The 23,251-nt window shown below is 39.9% G+C and overlaps 1 protein-coding gene across 2 annotated transcripts in view; it reads right to left on the bottom strand.

Annotated features, from left to right (window-relative positions):
* The window catches only part of F8 (coagulation factor VIII), a 143,012-nt gene that overhangs the window by 26,048 nt on the left and 93,713 nt on the right, over positions 1 to 23,251 (bottom strand). For both annotated transcript variants that reach the window (XM_055563762.1, XM_055563763.1), the window contains 6 exons: positions 6,829 to 6,982; positions 4,992 to 5,204; positions 4,041 to 4,269; positions 3,669 to 3,851; positions 1,374 to 1,490; positions 289 to 360 (listed from right to left, as the gene is read on the bottom strand). In XM_055563762.1, the coding sequence (XP_055419737.1) occupies positions 289 to 360; positions 1,374 to 1,490; positions 3,669 to 3,851; positions 4,041 to 4,269; positions 4,992 to 5,204; positions 6,829 to 6,982 (968 nt within the window). The remainder of the gene's footprint in view (positions 1 to 288; positions 361 to 1,373; positions 1,491 to 3,668; positions 3,852 to 4,040; positions 4,270 to 4,991; positions 5,205 to 6,828; positions 6,983 to 23,251) is intronic.

The following is a 23,251-nucleotide window of genomic DNA, read 5'->3' as shown; positions in this document are numbered from 1 at the left end:
ACAAAATCAGGTGATGGACTGGATGTGACCTGTGGGCTACAGTTTGAGAAAAATGCAGCTTCTTGCTACAGCAAAGAGAATGGATTGAAGGGAAGCCACGTGGAAGGCAGGCAGGACATTTAAAGAGGCAGAGGCATTACTTGGGTGAGAAGAGAAAATAGATTGAGAGGCACCTATGGAGTAGAATTTACAGAAGCATGAAGATGGATTGTTTATCTGAATTTTTCCAACAGAAATAAAAAAACATATAATCAGCTCAGTGCTTTGAGAGAAAGGAATACTGTTTACCATATTGTCCTGAAGCTGTAATCTGAAAATCTCTAATGCGTCCAGAAGCCATTCCCAGTGGAATTTGACACTCTGAAATCAAACCAGGGGAGCACAATTGTTAGAAGTGCAGAAATAGAGCTTCACAAATGCAGGTCAATGAGAACACCAAGAAATGCTCATATTTTTTAGTGTTTACTACATGGCGAGAATTGGATGCAAGATTTTTTATTGTACTATCTCATTTAACTAGTTCCAACAGGAAGGTGCTAGAACTACTCAGATTTTGCAGCTGAGTAAAGCAAAGACATTACTTTGCCAACAAAGGTCTATCTAGTCAAGGCTATGGTTTTTCCAGTAGTCATGTATGGATGTGAGAGTTGGACTATAAAGAAAGCTGAGCACCAAAGAATTGATGCTTTTGAACTGTGGTGTTGGAGAAGACACTTGAGAGTCCCTTGGACTGCAAGGAGGTCCACCCAGTCCATCCTAAAGGAGATCAGTCCTGGGTGTTCATTGGAAGGACTGATGTTGAAGCTGAAACTCCAATACTTTGGCCACCTGATGGGAAGAACTGGCTCATTGGAAAAGACCCTAATGCTGGGAAAAATTGAAGGCAGGAGGAGAAGGGGATGACAGAGGATGACATGGTTGGATGGCATCACCAACTCAATGGACATGAGTTTGAGTAAACTCCGGGAGTTGGTGATGGACAGGGAGGCCTGGCATGCTTTGGTCCATGGGGTCGCAAAGAGTCAGACATGACTGAGCAACTAAACTGAACTGAAAACTAGGGTCTATACATAAGTAGACCCGTGGTTCTCTTCTTGTTGAGGATTAAAACTCAACTTCTTCCAGATGATATTTGAGAGTTACACTTCATAAAGGGACCAAAATTAAGCTTCAATATTTGCTCCTGGAGCTCTTGGGACTTCAGTGTTAAAGTGTTCAAAGCTTCAAGCAGATACACCCTCCTCTGAGGATTCTGATTTCTGCCTACAATATTCATTTTAAATTTGGTAATGACTGTGAGCTTGTATGCAGTTCTTGGCAAAGGCTACCCTTCGAGGGAGGTGGAAAGCAGTTGAGTGCCCAGTGCCACTCACCCTTGCTGTACACCAGGAAGAGAGTGCTCATCCCAGCTTGTAGGTGCTCGCCAATAAGACATTCTATCCGCCAAGTCCCAACCTTGGATGGTAGCATTTCCACCGTCTCAAAGACACCTTAGCAAAACCAGAAGGCAGAAAAGTGACTTCCTTTCACCAAAACGGGCATAAGACACATCAGATTATGCAGAACATCAGAGGAGATCTAGCCAAGTCAGTTGCACCACTCTTTGACCTAAAGTGCCTGTGATGTAACCTCTGCAGCTGGAGACACTGGTGGTGAAGTTCTGACCCTGGGGAAAGGGAGAGTAAGAGTACCCGGATGCTTCAGGGGTGGAGACGGGAGAAAGCTACTGCGTTAGGACTGGCCTGCACTCTCAAGGCTTAGCAGAGCCAGAGGTGGATTTCTCATTGACAAGATGTGGGCTCCCTGCCTCAATGAGTAAAGTAACCCCAGGAACAAGAAGCTAGAGGTGAATGCTGAGGGGCTGAAGGCTGAGTGATAAGTGACCGTCTAGAATAAAAGTGGAACCAACCAAGTCAAGAGGATTTCATGTAAGAGGGTCCCCCAAAGGAGTTTCTGCAGAGCCCCTGAAAGTACCCCACCAGAGAAAAAGTCCTCTTTAAATATCTGCCTTGCTTCCCTGAGAGCTCGGTAAAGAATCTGCCTGCAATGCAGGAGACCCTGGTTTGATTCCTGGGTCAGGAAGATCTGCTGGAGAAGGGTTAGGCTACCCACTCCAGTCTTCTTGGGCTTCCCTGATGGCTCAGCTGCGAAAGAATCCGCCTGCAATGCAGGAGACCTGGGTTTGATCCCCAGGTTGGGAAGATCCCCTGGAGAATGGAAAGGCTACCCACTCCAGTATTATGGCCTGGAGAATCCCATGGACTGTAGTCCATGGGGTTGCAAAGAGTCAGACACGACTGAACGACTTGCACTTTGGCTTTTCACTTTCACTTTAAATATCTGCCAGGTGCAGACAGTGGTGCTATCCCTTATCTCTCCCCCCTCCAAGCTATGGTTCAAAGCAGAAACCAGCCAGGGGTGGAGGGGGAAGCATAATAAGCATAAGAAGGAGACATTGAAGTTAAAATCAAGTTCCGAAGCTAAAGGCCAAATTAGTGATCTGGAAGAGAAACCTAAGGACATAATGCAAAAAGGCAAGCAAATAGAATGAAATGAGGGAAACTGAGTCATAGAAGATGAAGAAGTCCAAGACTTTTCTAATGAAAGTTCTGCAAGGAAAGAAAACAAAGGTGGGGGGCGGGAATCAGAGAAATGATAAGGAGAAAAATCCCCTAAAGCTTAAGAATGAAATGCATGATTTCAGAGCGAAAGGGCCCACTGAATGCCAAAGCAGAGCACTTGTCATGAAACCCAGAAGGAGGTGCCTCTTGCAGAAAATCTAGAATAAAACCTTATAAAAGGAAATTCAGAATTTTGATGAAGAATGGAATTTCCCCGGCAGTACACTGGTTACGACTCCATGCTTCCATTTCATGGGGCGGAGGTTCCATCCCTGGTCAAGGAATTAAGATCCCACATGCCGTGTGGCACAGCCAAGAAAAAAGGGGAAATTTTTTCTTTGATTAATGTATTGAAGTTGACGTTATGATGTCTGACTTGAATTTTCTTTGTGATGTGAAGTGACTGCAGGCCTGTTCATTACTCAAGAGTCAGCAAGAAAAGTCACTGGGCTTATCAGAATTTTTACACAGAAACAGAAGTTTACTTCCACTATTAAACCTATTTTTTTTCTTCCTTCTGTTTTGCCTGCACTGTGAGGTATAGGGGATCTTAGTTCCCTGATCAGTGATCAAAACTGTGCTCCTTGCGGTAGAAGCACCGAGACCTAGCCACTGGATCATCAGGGAAGTTCAGAACCTGTTTTAAAGGAACATTCAAGAATTAAGATGATATTCTGTTTTGATCAACAGTGGGAGCAGTGTTTAATCAAAATTTGGTCTTCATACATAAACCAATCACTCTTTGGGAATCACTAATTGGTGATTCCAATTAGTGATTGGAACCAATCATTATTGGTGCCCTGTGGGATTCGAGTTGGGAGAAAAATCCTCTTTTCCTAGGAAAGTGCTGGGACATCCATTGTCCATGGATTCTGCTCTGTTTCCTTTACAGCACATTATCAGTATCTTAAATGATCATGTTCGGTTTGCTACATTCTTTATGATCTCTCTGCTTTGTTCAAGGGACATATCCCCAGGGCCTAGACCTTGAAAGGAGCTCCTCAGCAAGCACAGGAAGTTGAAGACAGAGCGCAAACTGGTTTGTACCTGGGTAGAGATTGTAGACCGCCATTTTATACTCCTCCGTTTTTCGCACAGTGAACACATGGCCACTGAAATGGATGGAATGGATATTTTCATTGCTGCCCATGCTGAGCAGATACCACCTAATCCTTTGATGCTGAGCCATGACTAAGCCAGGGAGTGTATCCATCACGTAGCCATTGATTGCTGGAGAAAGAACACAGAGAAAGCTGTTACCGTCTATTGTGCCAGGGTCTTTCCCTCCATTCCAGCCAAGAGGATGGATTCCTAGGAAGATTGCACTCTCATCCATATACTCTCAAATCATACAACATCCCAGCCTCAGGCTCCAGGCTCACTTCACGGCGAATGAGATTTGGGTGTGGACTGTATTACCATGGAAGCGATACTTTTCTTGAAAAGTAGGGTCCTCTGGCTGGACATGGCAGGGCGCCCCGCAGTTCCTTGCCATGTTTTCGGCAAAGTACCAGCTCTTGGTTTCATCAAAAATGGTGAAAAACAGAGCAAATTCCTGTATTGTTACTTGTCTCCCATGAGCAGCACTCAGCGTGTCCATGCGGCAGATCAGAATGGGGCCAATCAAGCCTGAGTGCACATCTTTTTCCTGAAAGGAAAGACACTAGTTCTAGGAGCGAATGTTCTCTCACTCAGGAACCAGAGGGGATTTCTCATCAGCTTTTATGACGCTCCACCCCATTCCACAGCTTCCCACAGGACAATTCTTCCTCTTTAGTAGATTCCTGGGTGATATGTCTAAAACATAAATATGTTGCTGCTGCTGCTGCTAAGTCGCTTCAGTCGTGTCCGACTCTGTGCAACCCCATAGATGGCAGCCCACCAAGCTCCCCCATCCCTAGGATTTTCCAGGCAAGAATACTGGAGTGGGTTGCCACTTCCTTCTCCAATGCATGAAAGTGAAAAGTGAAAGTGAAGTCGCTCAGTCGTGTCCGACTCGTAGCGACCCCATGGACGGCAGCCTACCAGGCTCTTCCATCCATGGGATTTTCCAGGCAAGAGTACTGGAGTGGTGTGCCATTGCCTTCTCCATAAATATGCTAACACCTCCTCTACTGAAAACTTCCCATTATGCTGGGGATAAATACCACACTTCTTAGCAGCTGACACAAAGACTTTTTCTTTTGTTTTTTTAAACACTTTAGTTTTTGGCTGCATCTCAGGGCATGTGGGATCTCAGTTCCTGACCAGGGATTGAACCTGTGTCCCCTGCAGTGGAGGCACAGAGTCTTAACCATGAGACTGCCAGGGAAGTTCTGAGACCCTTTCTATCAAAGCAGGAAAGGGCCAGCACAAAGGAACCCTGCTTACCAGATCAACGTCAGAAAAGTAAGCCCAGGCTTTGCAGTCAAACTCATCTTTGGTGGGTGCCATATGGTGCTGCACTTTCCAAAAGTAGCTTTGGGTTTCATTAGGCTTGACAAACTTTTTTCGAGGTTCTGCTCCTTGTCTCTGATCTCCGTTATAAGAAATAAGGCTAGAATAGAAGGAGTAGGGACGAGAGGCCTGGTTTTTGAAAGTTACCTGCAAAGCAAGAGAGAAAAAGGCAAGTATTATGTTTTAGGATCTTGTAAAGTTCTTACATCCCTAATAACAATGCCTATTTAGGGGGTGTTATCCAGGTTTTCAATACCTGGAGGAATCGGTATGTTATTAGAACCCAAACCTAAAGATCTGTGAAAGAAACTGAGACATTTTTCATTTCCACAGTCTTTAAGACATGAACTCACAGTTACAAAGGAGAAAATTGCTAAATCCTTAAAAGAAAATCTAAAGTAAAAGATAATATATGACCACAGGGGTTTTAAGGGACCATAACCCCAGGAACTGATGCTCTTAAAGTTCTTCATGACAAATGCCAGAATGATTACATATCCTCTTTATACAAGACTTTTTTTTTCAAATTAAAAAGTTATACATTTTCATGGGACGTATGAAAAGTAAAATTCAAGTCAGAATAAATTCACTCACAATCCTGTAATTTTAGATCCTTCTATATCCTTCCTGTAAACAATCAGTTGGGACAATGGATGACTGTTTCTAGAAAAAAAAATAAAACTACCTTGATCTTTGGCTCATACAGCGCCAAAGCAAATTCTAGTCTACAGGAATTATTATTGGATTAAAAAGTTAGATGTTAAGAAATTAAACTGTAAAAGAAAGTTGAAGAAAGTATAGGTGATTTTAAGAAAATAAATCTCTGTATAGGGAAGGATTTTTATAAACATAAAAGCTATCAAAGTGTCATAAAGGAAAGATTTATGGGTTACTACTTAAAACTTCAAACATATTTTATTTTAAAAATCACTATATATAAAATTGGGCTTCCCTGGTGGCTCAGACAGTAAAGAATCTGCCTGCAATGTAGGAGATGTGGGTTTGATCCTTTGGTTAGGAAGATCCCCTAGAGGAGGGCATGGCAACCCACTCCAGTATTCTTGTCTGGAGAATCCCATGGACAGAGGAGCCTGGCAGGCTGAAGTCCACGGAGTCATAAAGAGTCAGACACAACATATATAAAATTAAAAGAAAATAAACTTGGAAAAATATTATTCACTAAAATGACCAATGATCATTAATATATCAATGATCTATAATACATATGGTAATACAAATTAACAAGAAAAGCATTCGCTCCAAAAAATTCAACTATGCAAAGAACATTAACAGATAATTTGTTAGAGAAAGTCTTAAAATGTTCCTGAACATTGCACTTCTGGAATTTTATCCTGGGAAGAGTTGTGATAACATTATTACTTAAACAGTGGGAAAAAAAGAGAAACTATCTAAAAGGTTGTTCAAAGAAAAACAGTTAAATAAACCATAAAATCATATAATGAACTAATATTATTTCAGTTGAAAAACATATGTAGTGTTTTTAATAACATAAGGAATGTTTATAACATTTATTTTAAAAAGAAGTAGAATGATGAATTGTATAATTTTGAATACATAAAGAGAATACATAGGAAAAACATAAGAACATACAGAAAAATGATAATTATGAGGTTATTTTTCAATTTTCTTATCTCCTAAAAGTATAGAAACTTTAAAACTTTTTGAAAGTGTGAAAAGAGTATTTTTATAATCAGAAATTTAAAAAAAAATATGGATCAATTTTTTTGTAATCCCGTTTTCCTCAACTTACCATGATATTGTCTTCCACTTCTGCTCTTATATATGGTCCCAAGAGTCCCAGGTGTTCATTTAGTTGTCCACGGTATACGGCCTGAGTAAAGGAGCCATCAGTAAATTCCTCGAATACCACCTTTTTGAACTGAGGGACTCCTCCATTCTGAGACCTGGTGAAAAAAAAAAAACAGAGGAAAAGGTGAGTAGAAATGAGGTACATTTGATAGAACCGATGATGAATTCCTACTTTTGCATTCCATCCCCTGTAATGAAAAGGATATCTTTTTTGGGTGTTAGTTCTAAAAGGTCTTGTAGGTCTTCATAGAACCATTCAACTTCAGCTTTTTCAGCATTACTATGCCCCAACAGGCATAGGCTTGGATTACCGTGATATTGAATGCTTTGCCTTGGAAACGAACAGAGACCATTCTGTCGTTTGTGAGATTGCATCCAAGTACTGCATTTCGGACTCTTTTGTTGACCATAATGGCTACTCCATTTCTTCTGAGGGATTCCTGCCCACAGTAGGAGATATAATGGCCATCTGAGTTAAATTCACCCATTCCAGTCCATTTTAGTTCGCTGATTCCTAGAATGTTGACGTTCACTCTTGCCATCTCCTGTTTGACCACTTCCAATTTGCCTTGATTCATGGACCTGACAAGCTTGTTTTTTCCCCTATATTTTGCCATTTTTTCTATTGAGAAATCTGATTTTTTTTCTTATTGATTCAAAGGAGTACTCTATATATTCTTGATGTAAGTCTTTGATGGTCTTTTGTGCTGCAAACATCTTTCCTTCTGTGGTTAATTTTCCATTCCCTTTTTGTTATCTCTTGATGAGCATAAGTTGGTAATTTTAATGTAGTGAAATTTATTTAAAATTTTCATAGTTAATTATTTTTGTATCTTGATATCAATTCTTTCTTTTCTTACCCTGACATTGTTGAGATATTCTCTTATTTTTTCTTTCTAAGAGGTTTATGGTTTTACATTTATATTTAGACTTGGAACCTACAGTGAGTGGGTTTTTGAGCATGGTATGAATTAGGGATCCAATTTAATGTTTTTCCATATGGATATCAAATATTTCCAAAACATTTATTGAAAACTGCACTTCTGTGACACCTTTTTCATAAGTCAAATGCCTATATATGTGTGAATCTAGTTTTGCATTTCCTGTTCTGTTTCACTGACTTATTTGTTTACTCTTATGCCAATTATTACTCTAAGTTCAGTTCAGTTGCTCAGTTGTGTCTGACTCTTCATGACCCCTTGGACTGCAGCACACCAGGCTTCCCTGTCCATTGCCAACTCCTGGAGCTTGCTCAAACTCATGTCCATCCAGTCAGTGATGCCATCCAACCATCTCATCCTCTGTCATCCCCTTATCCTCCTGCCTTCAGTCTTTCCCAGCATCAGGGTCTTTTCCAGTGACTCGGTTCTTCACATCAGGTGGCCAGAGTATTGTATATTCAGCTTCAGCATCAGTCCTTCCAATGAATATTCAGGAGTGATTTCCTTTAGGATTGACTGATTTGATCTCTGTGCATTCCAAGGGACTCTCAAGAGTTTTCTCCAACACCATAGTTCAAAAGCATCAATTCTTCAGTTCTCAGTTTTCTTTATGGTCCAGCTCTTACATTACCATAGCTTTAAAATAAGTCTCAATGTGTTATATAGCAATTCTTCCTATCTTGTTCCTTTTGTTCAAGAGGGTCTTGGCTAGGGACTTCCCCGGTACTCCAATGTTTTAACTGCTTGAGTGTTCAGTACAGTATTGAATAGAAGTGATGATAATGAAAAGTGGTGATTTGTTCCTGATAACTAAAGGAAAGCTTTCAATGGATCAGCATTAAATATGATGCCTGGTGTACATTTTTGTAGATACTCTTTCTCAAGATAATGTAATTTATTTCTATTTTACATAAATGACACCTTATATATATTTGTAATGAATTAAAATTTCTTGTTTTGTGGCACAGCATATGATCTACTTTATTAAATACTCCATGTGAACTTGAAAAAATATTAAAGCTGCACTTGCTGGGTGTGATTTTTTTTTTTACTTTATTTATTTTTGGCTGCCCTGGGTCTTCACTGCCGCTTATGTGCTTTCTTTAGTTTTGGAGAGCGGAGGCTACTCTCTAGTTGCAGTGTGTGGGCTTTTCATTGCAGTGGCTTCTCTTGTTGTGGAGCGTGGGTTCTAGAGCATGGGCTCAGTAGTTGTGGTGCATGGGCTTAGTTGCCCCAAGGCATGTGGAATTGTCCCAGACTGGGGTAGAACCTATGTCCCCTGCATTGACAGGTGGATTGTCAACCACTGGACCACCAGGGAAGTCCCTGGGTGTGCTTTGTTAATTATGTTCAAATCTTCTACAATTGATCCTTGACCAACAAAGGGATTAATCTGAGTATAATTTATAGTTACCCCTCTCTATCCTTGGTTCCTTGGTATCTAAGGATGCAAGCAACCTCAGACTGTATAGTACTGTAGTATTTACTACTGAAAAGTACACTCGTTTAAGTTGACCCTTTTAGTTCAAACTGGTGTTGTTTAAGAGTCAAGTTCTTTATTGATGGTTTGGACATCAGTTAAGTTCAGTTGCTCAGTCGTGTTCGGCTCTTTGTGACCCCATGGGCTGCAGCACGCCAGGCCTCCCTGTCCATCACCAACTCCTGGAGTTTACTCAAACTCATGTCCATTGAGTCGGTGATCCAATTCAACCATCTCACCCTCTGTCGTCCCCTTCTCCTCCTGCCCTCAATCTTTCCCAGCATCAGGGTCTTTTCAAATGAGTCAGTTCTTCACATCAGGTGGCCAAAGTATTGGAGTTTCAGCTTCAACATCAGTCCTTCCAATGAATATTCAGGAATGATTTCCTTTAGGATGGACTGGGTGGATCTCCTTGCAGTCCAAGGGACTTTCAAGTGTCTTTTCCAACACCACAGTTCAAAAGCATCAATTCTTTGGTGCTCAGGTTTATTTATTTATTTTTTGATGTTTATAACATTATTTATTTTGCATATTTATTATTATACTTGTTAAGAGATTTATTTCTGTTTTGCTTCATTTCTTTTATTTTGTTTTTTTTTCCTGTTTTTTAAATATAAATTTATTTATTTTAATTGGAGGCTAATTACTTTACAATATTGTACTGGTTTTGCCATACATGAACATGAATCTGCCATTGTACTCAAGTTCCCCATTCTGAACCCCTCTCCCACCTCCCTCCCCATACCATCCCTCCAGGTCATCCCAGTGCACCAGCCCCAAGCATCCTGTATCATGTATCAAGCCTGGTCTGGTGATTCATTTCACATATGATATTATACATGTTTCAATGCCATTCTCCCAAATCATCCCACCCTCGCCCTCTCTCACAGAGTCCAAAAGACTGTTCTATACATCTGTGTCTCTTTTGCTGTCTTGCATACAGGGTTATCGTTACCATCTTTCTAAATTCCATATATATGTGTTAGTATACTGTATTGGTGTTTTTCTTTCTGGCTTACTTCACTCTGTATAATCGGCTCCAGTTTCACCCACCTCATTAGAACTGATTCAAATGTATTCTTTTTAATGGCTGAGTAATACTCCATTGTGTATATGTACCACAGCTTTCTTACCCATTCATCTTCTGATGGACATCTAGGTTGCTTCCATGTCCTGGCTGTTATAAACAGTGCTGCAATGAACATTGGGGTACAGTGGGATTGCTGGGTCATATGGCACTTCTATGTCCAGTTTTTTTAAGGAATCTCCACACTGTTCTCCACAGTGGCTGTACTAGTTTGCATTCCCACCAACAGTGTAAGAGGGTTCCCTTTTCTCCACACCCTCTCCAGCATTTATTGCTTGTAGACTTTTGGATAGCAGCCATTCTGACTGGCATGAAATGGTAAATCATTGTGGTTTTGATTTGCATTTCTCTGATAATGAGTGATGTTGAGCATCTTTACATGTGTTTGTTAGCCATCTGTATGTCTTCTTTGGAGAAATGTCTGTTTAGTTCTTTGGCCCATTTTTTGATTGGGCCGTTTATTTTTCTGGAATTGAGCTGCAGGAGTTTCTTGTATATTTTTGAGATTAGTTCTTTGTCAGTTGCTTCATTTGCTATTATTTTCTCCCATTCTGAAGGCTGTCTTTTCACCTTGCTTATTTTGTTTCCTTTGTTGTGCAGAAGCTTTTAATTTTAATTAGGTACCATTTGTTTATTTTTGCTTTTATTTCCAATATTCTGGGAGGTGGGTCACAGAGGATCCTGCTGTGATTTATGTCAGAGAGTGTTTTGCCTATGTTCTCCTCTAGGAGTTTTATAGTTTCTGGTCTTACGTTTAGATCTTTAATCCATTTTGAGTTTATTTTTGTGTATGGTGTTAGAAAGTGTTCTAGTTTCATTCTTTTACAAGTGGTTGACCAGTTTTCCCAGCACCACTTTTTAAAGAGGTTGTCTTTTCTCTGTTGTATATTCTTGCGTCCTTTGTCAAAGATAAGGTGTCCATAGGTGCATGGATTTATCCCTGGGCTTTCTATTTTGTTCTGTTGATCTATATTTCTGTCTTTGTGCCAGTACCATACTGTCTTGATTGTGGCTTTGTAGTAGAGCCTGAAGTCAGGCAGGCTGCTTCCTCCAGTTCCATTCTTCTTTCTCAAGATTGCTTTGGCTATTCGAGGTTTTTTGTATTTCCATACAAATTGTGAAATTATTTGTTCTAGCTCTGTGAAAAATACCGTTGGTAGCTTGATAGGGATTGCATTGCATCTATAGGTTGCTTTGGGTAGTATACTCATTTTCACTATATTGATTCTTCTGATCCATGAACATGGTATATTTCTCCATCTATTAGTGTCCTCTTTGATTTCTTTCACCAGTGTTTTATAGTTTTCTATATATACGTCTTTAGTTTCTTTAGGTAGATGTATTCCTAAGTATTTTATTCTTTTTGTTGCAATGGTGAATGGAATTGTTTCCTTAATTTCTCTTTCTGTTTTCTCATTATTAGTGTATAGGAATGCAAGGGATTTCTGTGTGTTGATTTTATATCCTGCAACTTTACTATATTCATTGATTAGCTCTAGTACTTTTCTGGTGGAGTCTTTAGGGTTTTCTATGTAGAGAATCATGTCATCTGCAAACAGTGAGAGTTTTACTTCTTCTTTTCCAATCTGGATTCCTTTTATTTCTTTTTTCTTCTCTAATTGCTGTGGCCAAAACTTCCAAAACTATGTTGAATAGTAGTGGTGAGAGTGGGCACCCTTGTCTTGTTCCTGACTTTAGGGGAAATGCTTTCAATTTTTCACTATTGAGGATAATGTATGCTGTGGGTTTGTCATATATAGCTTTTATTATGTTGAGATATGTTCCTTCTATTCCTTCTTTCTGGAGGGTTTTTATCATACATGGATGTTGAATTTTGTCAAAGGCTTTCTCTGCATCTATTGAGATAATCATATGGCTTTTATTTTTCAATTTGTTAATATGGTGTATTACATTGATTGATTTGTGGATATTGAAGAATTCTTGCATCCCTGGGATAAAGCCCATTTGGTCATGATGTATGATCTTTTTAATGTGTTGTTGGGTTCTGATTGCTAGAATTTTGTTAAGGATCTTTGCATCTATGTTCATCAGTGATATTGGCCTGTAGTTTTCTTGTTTTGTGGCATCTTTTTCAGGCTTTGGTATTAGGGTGATGGTGGCCTCATAGATTAAGTTTGGAAGTTTACCTTCCTCTGCAATTTTCTGGAAGAGTTTGAGTAGGATAGGTGTTAGCTCTTCTCTAAATTTTTGGTAGAATTCAGCTGTGAAGCCGTCTGGACTTGGGCTTTTGTTTGCTGGAAGATTTCTGATTACAGTTTCAATTTCTGTGCTTGTGATGGGTCTGTTAAGATTTTCTATTTCGTCCTGGTTCAATTTTGGAAAGTTGTACTTTTCTAAGAATTTTTCAATTTCTTCCAAGTTGTCCATTTTATTGGCATATAATTGCTGATAGTAGTCTCTTAGGATCCTTTGTATTTCTGTGTTGCCTGTTGTGATCTGTCCATTTTCATTTCTAATTTTATTGATTTGATTTTTCTCCCTTTGTTTCTTGATGAGTCTGGCTAATGGTTTGTCAATTTTATTTATCCTCTCAAAGAACCAGCTTTTGGCTTTGTTGATTTTTGCTATGGTCTCTTTTGTTTCTTTTGCATTTATTTCTGCCCTAATTTTTAAGATTTCTTTCCTTCTACTAACCCTGGGGTTCTTCATTTCTTCCTTATAGTCCAACTCTCACATCCATACATGACTATTGGAAAAACTATAGTCTTTACTAGGTGAACCTTTGTTGGCAAAGTAATGTCTTTGCTTTTTAATATGCCATCTAGGTTGGTCATAACTGTCCTTCCAAGGAGTAAGCATCTTTTAATTTCAAGGCTGCGGTCACCATCTGCAGTGATTTTGGAGCCCCTCAAAATAAATCTGACACTGTTTCCCCATCTATTTGCCATGAAGTGATGGGACCAGATGCCATGATCTTAGTTTTCTGAATGTTGAGCTTCAAGCGAACTTTTTCACTCTCTTCTTTCACTTTCATCAAGAGGCTCTTTAGTTCTTCCTCACTTTCTGCCATAAGGGTGGTGTCATCTGCATATCTGGCCATCAATGCTTTTTAAATCAGCTGTCTCTAAAAACAACTGGAAATTTATCTATTTCTCTAATTCTGTCAAGTTTTACTTGGTGTATTTTAAAGCTGTATTATAAGTGAAGTGAAGTTGCTCAGTCGTGTCCGACTCTTTGCCACCCCATGGACTGTAGCCCACCAGGCTCCCCCGTCCCTGGGATTCTCCAGGCAAGAACACTGGAGTGGGCTGCCATTTCCTTCTCCATATTATAAGGTTCATAGTAACTTAAGAATGTATGGCTGCCTATTGAATTGGCTCTTTTATATTATAACATTTCCTCTTTATCTCTACAGAACTCTTGCTTTAAAGTTTACATTCTGAAACGGAGCAGGACTCTATGATCCTTGCCCCTCCCCACCATGTCCTCTACCTGCCTTTTGCCTGTGGAAAACTTTAGTCAAAGAATAAATTTAATCAGAGAAGTGAGAAATGCTGAAACAAATGAAAATAGTCTAAGGAGACTAAATAATAATCGTAAATTATTAAGCATAGTCAAGGACCTTTATTTCCTTTGGACAAGTTTTCAAATGCTATAGATACCATTCTGAGTCATATCCTGTGCACTCTCTTATAGATACCAAAATACCAGGTGGAGAAGTTAACTACATGATCACCAGACTTTACCCAAGCCTTGAGCTGCTGCAATTCTGAGAACTGACTACAAGAAAGTAGGAACAAGTGCACCCCAGAACTGCATATTAACTGTACCTAAAACAGTGAAGATGATGCTAGTCAGACCACTGATGACCAACTGAAGATGACTGTTAGAGATGATTATGCTGTTTCTGCATGTAGACCCCCCTGCTCCAACTCTGTCTATAAAGCTCTCACCCCTGCTTGTTGGGGGGTGGGGAGTCAGCCTTTGGACAAATGTCTGCCATCTTCCCCCACCCAGTTGCCGGCATCTGAAATAAAGCACCTTTCCACCAGCCTGGACTGTTTACTGGCTTTTGAGCAACGAGCAGCTGGACCCCACCCACATACCTTTCAGTAACAGATTTGGCGACAAAAGTGGGGCTGGCTACTGCTGGCTATGGCTTGTTAAGGCTGGCCACTGCTGGCTATGGTTGGTTATGGCTGGCTACTGCTGGCTATGGCTGGTTATGGCTGGCTACTGCTGGCTATGGCTGGTTATGGCTGGCTACTGCTGGCTATGGCTGGCCACTGCTGGCTATGGCTGGTTATGGCTGTCTCCTGCACTTTTATGGCACCTGGCATTCCTGGGTCTTCCAGGGGAGAGCTATAGCTATGACAATGTATAAGCCTGCTGCTCATGGCTAGCTAGCCCCAGGTAGGGGATTTGGGGGACATTCCTAGCAGTTGCCAAAGCCATTTGATTTGAGGATCCTCCCTGTTTCTACCCTGCTCAGCACTGACTGCCAACTTATGCTTTTCTTGGTGGAATGGAAACTTGCACTTGGGATGAGATGATGAGCTCCAAGACCAGGTAAGTCCACCGGTGTGCACACGGGCAACCTTCCCATTTGTGAGTGCTATTTGGGCATTCTGGCCAATTGATTCTGACTGCTATGAGGACTGTGAGCAATAGTGCTGTTTGGGCATTCTTGCCAGTTAGTTCTGATGTGTGTCTGATGTTGAGAACTGTTTGGGACACGAGGTACTGTTTGGGCATTCTTGCCAGTTGGTTCTGACATGTGTCTGATGTTGAGGATCGTTTATGAACTCTGACTGCTATTTGGGCATTTTTGCTAATTGGTTCTGATGTCTGTCTGCCATTGAGGACTGTTTGTGAGCATGAAGTGCTTTTGGGCATTCTTGCTAATTGGTTCTGATATCTGACTGCTGTTGAGGACAGTTTATGACCACCGAATGTCATTTTGGTACTTTGCCAATTGGTTCTGACATTTAACTACCACTGAGGACTGTTTGTGTTGGGTTTGGGACTTCGTACCAGACACCCTCAGAAAGGGTTTATGACAGATCTGTCATTTGGTGTGTGGGTGTGTATTCCATTTGTATGATTGGTACTCTTGCTGTCTTATGTAGAATGGGAAATTCAGGTTCAATTCAATAAGAAAAATTTTAGTTGTGAATTTATGACTAAAAAAAGAAAGATGATTTTTTTTTGGACAATGTATGGCTACAGTATTCTTTAGACTCTGGAGAAAACTGGTTAAGATGAAACTCTTGAAATTCAAAAAACCCATTCTTTTTGCATATGCAGTTAGGGAAAGCTAACTTGATAAAACACTTTTTTCAGACCCTGGGAAAACAAAAATATGCCTGGGAGTAAGTTTGAGGTTGATGCTTATCATGTCCTTAAAAGACAAACACAGTCCACTTTGCCTGGATCTTCAGCCTTGGGTTAATTGTGCAAAGAAAACAAGGAAAAAAGCCTTTAAAATTGAATGTATAATTTCGCTATTCTGGCTATAATCTATAAACTGATTACCGACTTTTGTATTCTCCTAAGACCAAGAGGGAAGCTTAAGATGTTTTGATTTATTAAACAGGCATATTGTACCACTGAATAAAAATTATGCTATGAAAAAAAAGTGTTTTCTGAGGTTATGAAATATGTTCTTAAGTTTGCCAATCAGAAAATGCTGGTGTAACATTTCAATCACTTGTTTCTTGGTTTTATTAAAATTTTCAAGGGTTAAAATTGTGATGTGTAAAAATGATAAGCAAAACATTTTGGTATGTAAAGCAAGTAGGATATGTGCTCTCAACAAAGATATAAAGAATGGAGGTATCTTTGTTGAGGAAAAATGATGACAATAATTTTGTCCTATAGTTGTTTGTTTCTAGATGAGGAAATACAGGACAAAGTTGTTTGGATCTAGAAAGTGACCAAAGGTTTGTGAAAAAGGAATTTTGAAAAAAAAAAAACAAACAGAATTGTGTACATTACCAGGATTGAGATTAGACTAAATTTAATTAGTTATAGGGATTTTATGAACAGTAACCTGATGGAAGACTGAAGTTGGTTTTTCTCTCTTAAGAAAACAAAGTTCTCCTGAAATATTTCTCTCTTAAGAAAACAAAGTTCTCCTGAAATATTGATCTGATTTTGGTAACAGAGACTTTTAATGGAAAGTCATTTTTTTTTGTTTCTAATCATACTTTTGACCCCAGTGTTCAGGATGAAAAAACTGTCCAGTAAAGTTGTCATAGAGTATAGCTACTCATGATGTGTAGCACTGCTGGCTTTATGTGTACTACTTAAAGCACATGTCCATGTTTGTGTGACAGTTGGGTATGAATGCTAAAATGTATGGCCTATAAAGCATTTCCCTATTAACCTCTGAGCCTGTTCATGATACCTGATTAGTTTTCCCCTAACATGGACAACTAGGCATGTATGTATATGTATATTTATTTTTTATATGTACATGTATTTTTATGTATATATACATAAAAAGGAGCACCAAGGGACATGGATAGACCCAGAGCAGACAAATGAACCACTCTGGCAATGTTGGGAAAATATATTGATTATCAGTACTCTCTATGGAAAGAATTACAACTTAAAAGGGAAAAATGATGGAAAAAATATTCACATATTGAGGTATGGAAAAGTCATTCCGGCCAATAACAGGATTTAATTTGAACTTTAGGCTAACCAAAACAGCCTGTTTGTAGCCTATTAAACATACATTGTACATCTACTTTAATCATAAAGACAAAACAGAGAAATAGTACGAAGGTGGATTTTGATTATTATACTCACTGTAATATGTCTAGTAATTTTCAAATGTTTGTCCAGGTACAATGAAAGTTTATTGCCTTTCTTATTCAGTATCTGTTCCTCCTCAGGATTGAGGCGTATCAAAGAAAAAGGGGGATTTAAACAGAGCAGGACTCTATGATCCTTGCCTCCCCCCATGTCTTCTGCCTGCCTTTTGCCTGTGGAAAACTTTAGTCAAAGAATAAGTTTGATCAGAGATGTGAGAAATGCTGAAACAAAGGAAAACAGTCTAAGGAGACTAAATAATATAATGTAGCCATTAAGCATAGTCAGGGACCTTTAGTTCTTTTTCAAGGGCTATAGATGATATTCTGAGCCATATCCTGTGAGTTCTCTTATAGATACCAAAACACCAGGTGGAGAAGTTAACTACATGATCACCAGACTGTACCCAGGACTTGAGTTGCCACAATTCCAAGAACTGACTGCAAATAAATGGTAACAAGTGCAGCCCAGAACTGCAGATTAACTGTACCTAAAACATTGAAGATGATGCTAGTCAGACCACTGATGAAAAATTGAAGATGACTGTTAGAGATGACTGTGATTTTTCTGCTTGTAACCTCCCCACCCCCAACTCTGTCTATAAACAGTCTCACCCCCTGATTGTCATGGGGTGGGGGGTTGTGGGATTGGCCTTTGGACAGATGTTTGCCACCCTCCCCATCACCAGTTGCCAGCATCTGAAATAAAGCAAACTTTCCTTTCCACCAGCCTGGCCTGTTTACTGGCTTTTGAGTGGCGAGCAGCTGGACCCTACCGACACACTCTTTTGGTAACAATTCTACTTAACTTAGATCCTTAGATTTTAAGTGTGTCTCTTATTAACAATATATAGTTTGTGCAAATTTTTAAGGAAGTCTGACACTTTTCTGTTTTGTTTTGAAAATTGTTTTAAACCAATTAAATTTGGGCTGGGCTGGGTCTTCGTTGAGGTGTGTGGGCTTCTTGTTTAAGTGCCTTCTCTTGTTGTGGAGCATGGACTCTAAGTGTGTAGGCTTCAGTAGTTGCAGCATGCAGGCTCAGAAGTCGCGGCTGGTGGGCTCGAGAGACCGGGCTTAGTTGTCTCATGCTTGTGGGATCATCCCAGACCACGGATCAAACTCATGTCCCTTGCATTGGCAGGCAGATTCTTAGCCACTGGACCACCAGGGAAGCCACATTTTTATGTTTTAACTGATACATTTAATTTATCTACATTTACTTAAAAAATAGTTGGAATTAAGTCTATCCGATTTTTTAAAACATTGAAGTATAGTTGATTTACAACATCATATTGGTTTTAGGTGTACAACATGGTAACTCAACAGTTTTTTTTTTTTTTAATAGATTATACTCCATTTAAAGTTACCACAAGATAATGGCTGTATTTCTCTGTACTGTACAACACACTCTTGCAATCTATCCTTTTTATATATAGTAGATTGTAACTTTCAGTCCCCTAGCCACATCCCTCTTCTCCCCTCACCCTCTTCTCACTGGTAACCACAAGTCTGTTCTCTATATCTATGAATCTGTTTTTGTTTTGCATATTCATTTGTTTATTTGTCAGCTTCCACATGTACGTGATAACATATGATAACATAAGCATAATACCCTCTAGATTCATCCATGTTGTTGGAAATGGCAAAATTTCGTTATTTTTCATGACTGAGCAATATTCCAGTGTGTATGTATACCACATCAATCATCTGTTGATGGATACTTAGGTTGCTTCCATATCTTGGCAATTCTAAATAATGCTGCTATGAACATTGGGGTGCATGTATCTTTTTGAGTTTGTGTTTTCATTTCCTGTGGATATACACTCAGGAGTGGAATTTCTGAATAATTTGGTAGTTGTTTCTTCTCTAATCACTCTTTCCTTTTGGGATTTCAATTAAAAATATGTTAGTCCTTCACATTCTATCCTCTTTCTTAGTCCTTCACATTCTATCCTCTTTCTTCTGATTAAATGTTGTTGTATCACAGACTACCTCAAAAATTTAGTGGCTTAAAACAACAACTGTTTTTTATTGTACTTGTCAATTCTGTTAAGTCTGGAGTTCCAGCAGGGCATGGCAAAGTAATAGTTTCACTCTTCGTGGTGTCTAATGTCACTCATTGGTATTCAACTGGCATCTGGGCTGGTCTGGAGGGTCCAAAATGGCTTCATTCACATGTCTATTGCCTTGGTGGAGAATGCTGGAAAGTTGGACTCAGTCAGGACTCTCGGTCAGAGAGAGCGTCTGAAGGGATAGACATAAGCTGCATGATAGTTTCTGAGGTTGTTGTTGTTCAGTCACTAAGTTGTGTCCAATTCTTTGTGACCCCATGGACTACAGCACACCAAGCTTTCCTGTCCTTCACTCTCTCCCAGAGTGTGCTCAAACTCAGGTCCACTGACTCAGTGATGCCATCCACCCATCTTATCCTCTGTCACCCCCTTCTCCTCCTGCCCTCAATCTTTCCCATCAGAGTCTTTTCCAATGAGTCAGCTCTTCACATCAGGTGGTCAAAGTATTGGAGCTTCAGCTTTAGCATAAGTCCTTACAGTGAATATTTAGGGTTGATATCCTTTAGCATGGACTGGTTTGATCTTCTTGCAGTCCAAGGGACTCTTAAAAGTCTTTTCCACCACCACAATTTGAAAGCAATTCTTTGGCGCTCAGCCTTCTTTATGGTCCAACTCTCACATCGGTACATCTGTACTTTCTGAGAAAGCCTTGGGAATCACATAGCATCACTTCCACTATATCTACAGATCACACGTTTCTGTTATATTCTATTCATTGCCAGCACAAATCAAAAGGAGGGGAAATGGACTACCTTTTGAAAGGGAGAATGGCAAGGTCACATTGTACAAGAAGCATGTAGGACAGGATATCTTGGGACATCCATCTTTGGAAAATAAAGCTGTCTATAATCTTTGGGCTTCCCAGGTGGCACTAGTGATAAAGAACCTGCCTGCTAATTCAGTTCAGTTCAGTCACTCAGTCGTGTCTGACTTTTTGTGACCCCATGAATGGCAGCATGCCAGGCCTCCCTGTCCATCACCAATTCCTGGAGTTTATTCAAACTCATGTCCATTGAGTCGGTGATGCCATCCAGCCATCTCATCCTCTGTCGTCCCCTTCTCCTCAAGCCCTCAATCTTTCCCAGCCTCAGGGTCTTTTCAGATGAGTCAGTTCTTCTCTTCAGGTTGCCAAAGGATTGGAGTTTCAGCTTCAACATCAGTCCTTCCAATGAACATTCAGGACTGATTTCCTTTAGGATGGACTGGTTGGATCTCCTTGCAGTCCAAGGGACTCTCAGGTCTCTTCTCCAACACCACAGTTCTAAAGAATCAATTCTTCAGTGCTCAGCTTTCTTAATAGTCCAACTCTCACATCCATACATGACTACTGGAAAAACCATAGCCTTGACTAGATGGACCTTTGTTGGCAAAGTAATGTCTCTGCTTTTTAATATGCTATCTAGGTTGGTCATAACTTTTCTTCCAACGAGCAAGCGTGTTTTAACTGCATGGCTGCAGTCACCATCTGCAGTGATTTTGGAACCCCCCAAAAAAAGTCTGACACTGTTTCCACTGTTTCCCCATCTATTTCCCATGAAGTGATGGGACCAGATGCCATGATCTTCGTTCTCTGAACGTTGAGCTTTAAGCCAACTTTTTCACTCTCCTCTTCCACTTTCATCAAGAGGCTCTTTAGTTCTTCTTCGCTTTCGGCCATAAGGGTGGTGTCATTTGCATATCTGAGGTTATTGATATTTCTCCTGGGAATCTTGATTCCAGATTGTGCTTCATCCAGCCCAGTGTTTCTCATGATGTATCCTGCATATAAGTTAAATAAGCAGGGTGACAATATACAGCCTTGACGTACTCCTTTCCCTATTTGGAGCCAGTCTGTTGTTCCATGTCCAGTTCTATGTTGCCTCCTGACCTGCATACAGATTTCTCAAGAGGCAGGTCAGGTGGTCTAGTATTCCCACCTCTTTAAGATTTTTCCACAGTTTGTGGTGATCCTCACAGTCAAAGGCTTTGGCCTAGTCAATAAAGCAGAAGTTGATATTTTTCTGGAACTCTTGCCTTTTCAATGATCCAATGGATGTTGCCTATTTGATCCCTGGTTCCTCTGTCTTTTCTAAATACAGCTTGCACATCTGGAAGATCACGGTTCACATACTGTTGAAGCCTGTCTTGGAGAATTTTGAGCATTACTTTGCTAGTGTGTGAAATGAGTGCAACTGTGTGATAGTTTGAGCATTCTTTGGCATTGCCTTTCTTTGGGATTGGAATGAAAACTGACCTTTTCCAGTCCTGTGGCCACTGCTGGATGATACAGGTTTGATCCCTGGATTGGGACGATCCCCTGGAAGAGGTCATGGCAACCCATTCCAGTATTCTTGCCTGGAGAATGCCAAGGACAGAGGAGCTTGGCTGGCTATAGTTCATGGGGTCACAAAGTGTCGGACATGACTAAAGTGACTTAGAACACATAACCTTTATTATCTCTTTTTTATATTACATTTTAAAATCTATGCATTCTGCATTTCATATTATTTCTTTTTATTTACCTACTACTTCACCAATTCTTTCTACATGATGCTTTCGTGTTTTAATTGTATCTGGTGATTCTGAGATCTTCAGTCTGTGAGTTTGTATTTGGCTCTCTATTGTTTCTGTGGCCTCTTGCTTACTTCTCTTGTTTTGTACCCAGCATTTTTGTGTTCTGGAAATTGTATCTCGAATATTTGTGAAAATAACCTGAGGCCTAGAATTTTGGTTTCTTCCATGAGAGGTTTTATGTGTTCTACCAGATGTCTGCAGGCACTGCCAATTCAAGACTTGCTTAAATTATGATCAAGGATAGGGATTTCATGGACAATACACATGACCGAAAACTGGGCTATAAGTCAATGAAGTACAAGTTTAACTGGTTTACCATTACTTTGAGGATGTAGCCCTTAAAGCAGGCATGGTTTACAGCTACTTTTATTTCATTATCATCCCATGAAATCTTATTTGAATGTTAGTAATATGATTATAATGCTCTAATTGGTATCTTTTAGCACAAACCACTTCTTTGGTTTCAAGACTCATATATCAAACTGCCTACTCAACATCTGAACTTGGATATCTAGTAGGCATGTCAAATTAAATATGTACAAAACAGACCCTTGAATGTCTCCTCAAATAAATCTGTTCTGCTTCATGGCTTTCACATCTCATTAAATGTCACCAGCTTCCACCTAGTTGCTCAGGAGAAAAACAAAACATTTTTCAGTTTTCTCTCACCATTCCTCCCCATCCTCAATCTAACAGCAAGCCTTCTCTGCTTATCTTTAAATTATACTCAACATCCTTACATTTCTTTTTACTTTCACCCTCACGACCCTGTTCAATAGAATGGGAAAGACTAGTGATTTAATCAAGAAAACTGGAGATACCAAGAGAAAATTTCATGCAAAATGGGCACAATAAAGGACAGAAATGGTATGGACCTAACAGAAGCAGATGAGATTAAGATGAAGTGGCAAGAATACACAGAAGAACTGTACAAAAAAGGCAGTAATGTCCTGGATAACCACGATGGTGTGGTCACTCACCTCTGCCCTACCCCTGCACACACTTCTTTACTGTACTCCACTCATGCTGGTCCTTTTTTGTTCCTCAAGCATGCTAAACTTGTTTCATTTGTAGGGTCTTTGGATTTCTTGTTCCCTCTACTGAAAATGTCTTCTCTCAAACTTTGGTTAGCAGACCTCGTTTTTGTTTGTTTTTTAATTTATGTGACTGCACTGGGTCCTAGATGCAGCATGTGGGATCTTTATTTGTGGCATGTGGGGTCTAGTTCCCTGACCAGGGATTGAACCTTGGCACCCTGCATTGGGACTATGGAGTCTTAGTCACTGGACTACCAGGGAAGTCCCTAGCTGACCTCTTATCATCATTTAGGCATCAACTGCACAAAGAGAATGTTTCTGACCACCACAGTGAAAGTAACACCCCCTGTCACTCTCTACCATATCATTCAATTCTACCTTTTGAACAGCACCAAGATTCCCTTATTTAGCTTTT

The sequence above is a fragment of the Bubalus kerabau genome, chromosome X (genome assembly GCF_029407905.1).
Source record: "Bubalus kerabau isolate K-KA32 ecotype Philippines breed swamp buffalo chromosome X, PCC_UOA_SB_1v2, whole genome shotgun sequence".
In the NCBI taxonomy this organism is placed as follows: Eukaryota; Metazoa; Chordata; class Mammalia; order Artiodactyla; family Bovidae; genus Bubalus; species Bubalus kerabau.
The sequence above is the reverse complement of the archived record's forward strand: the minus strand, read 5'-3'. Positions and strand labels throughout refer to the sequence as shown.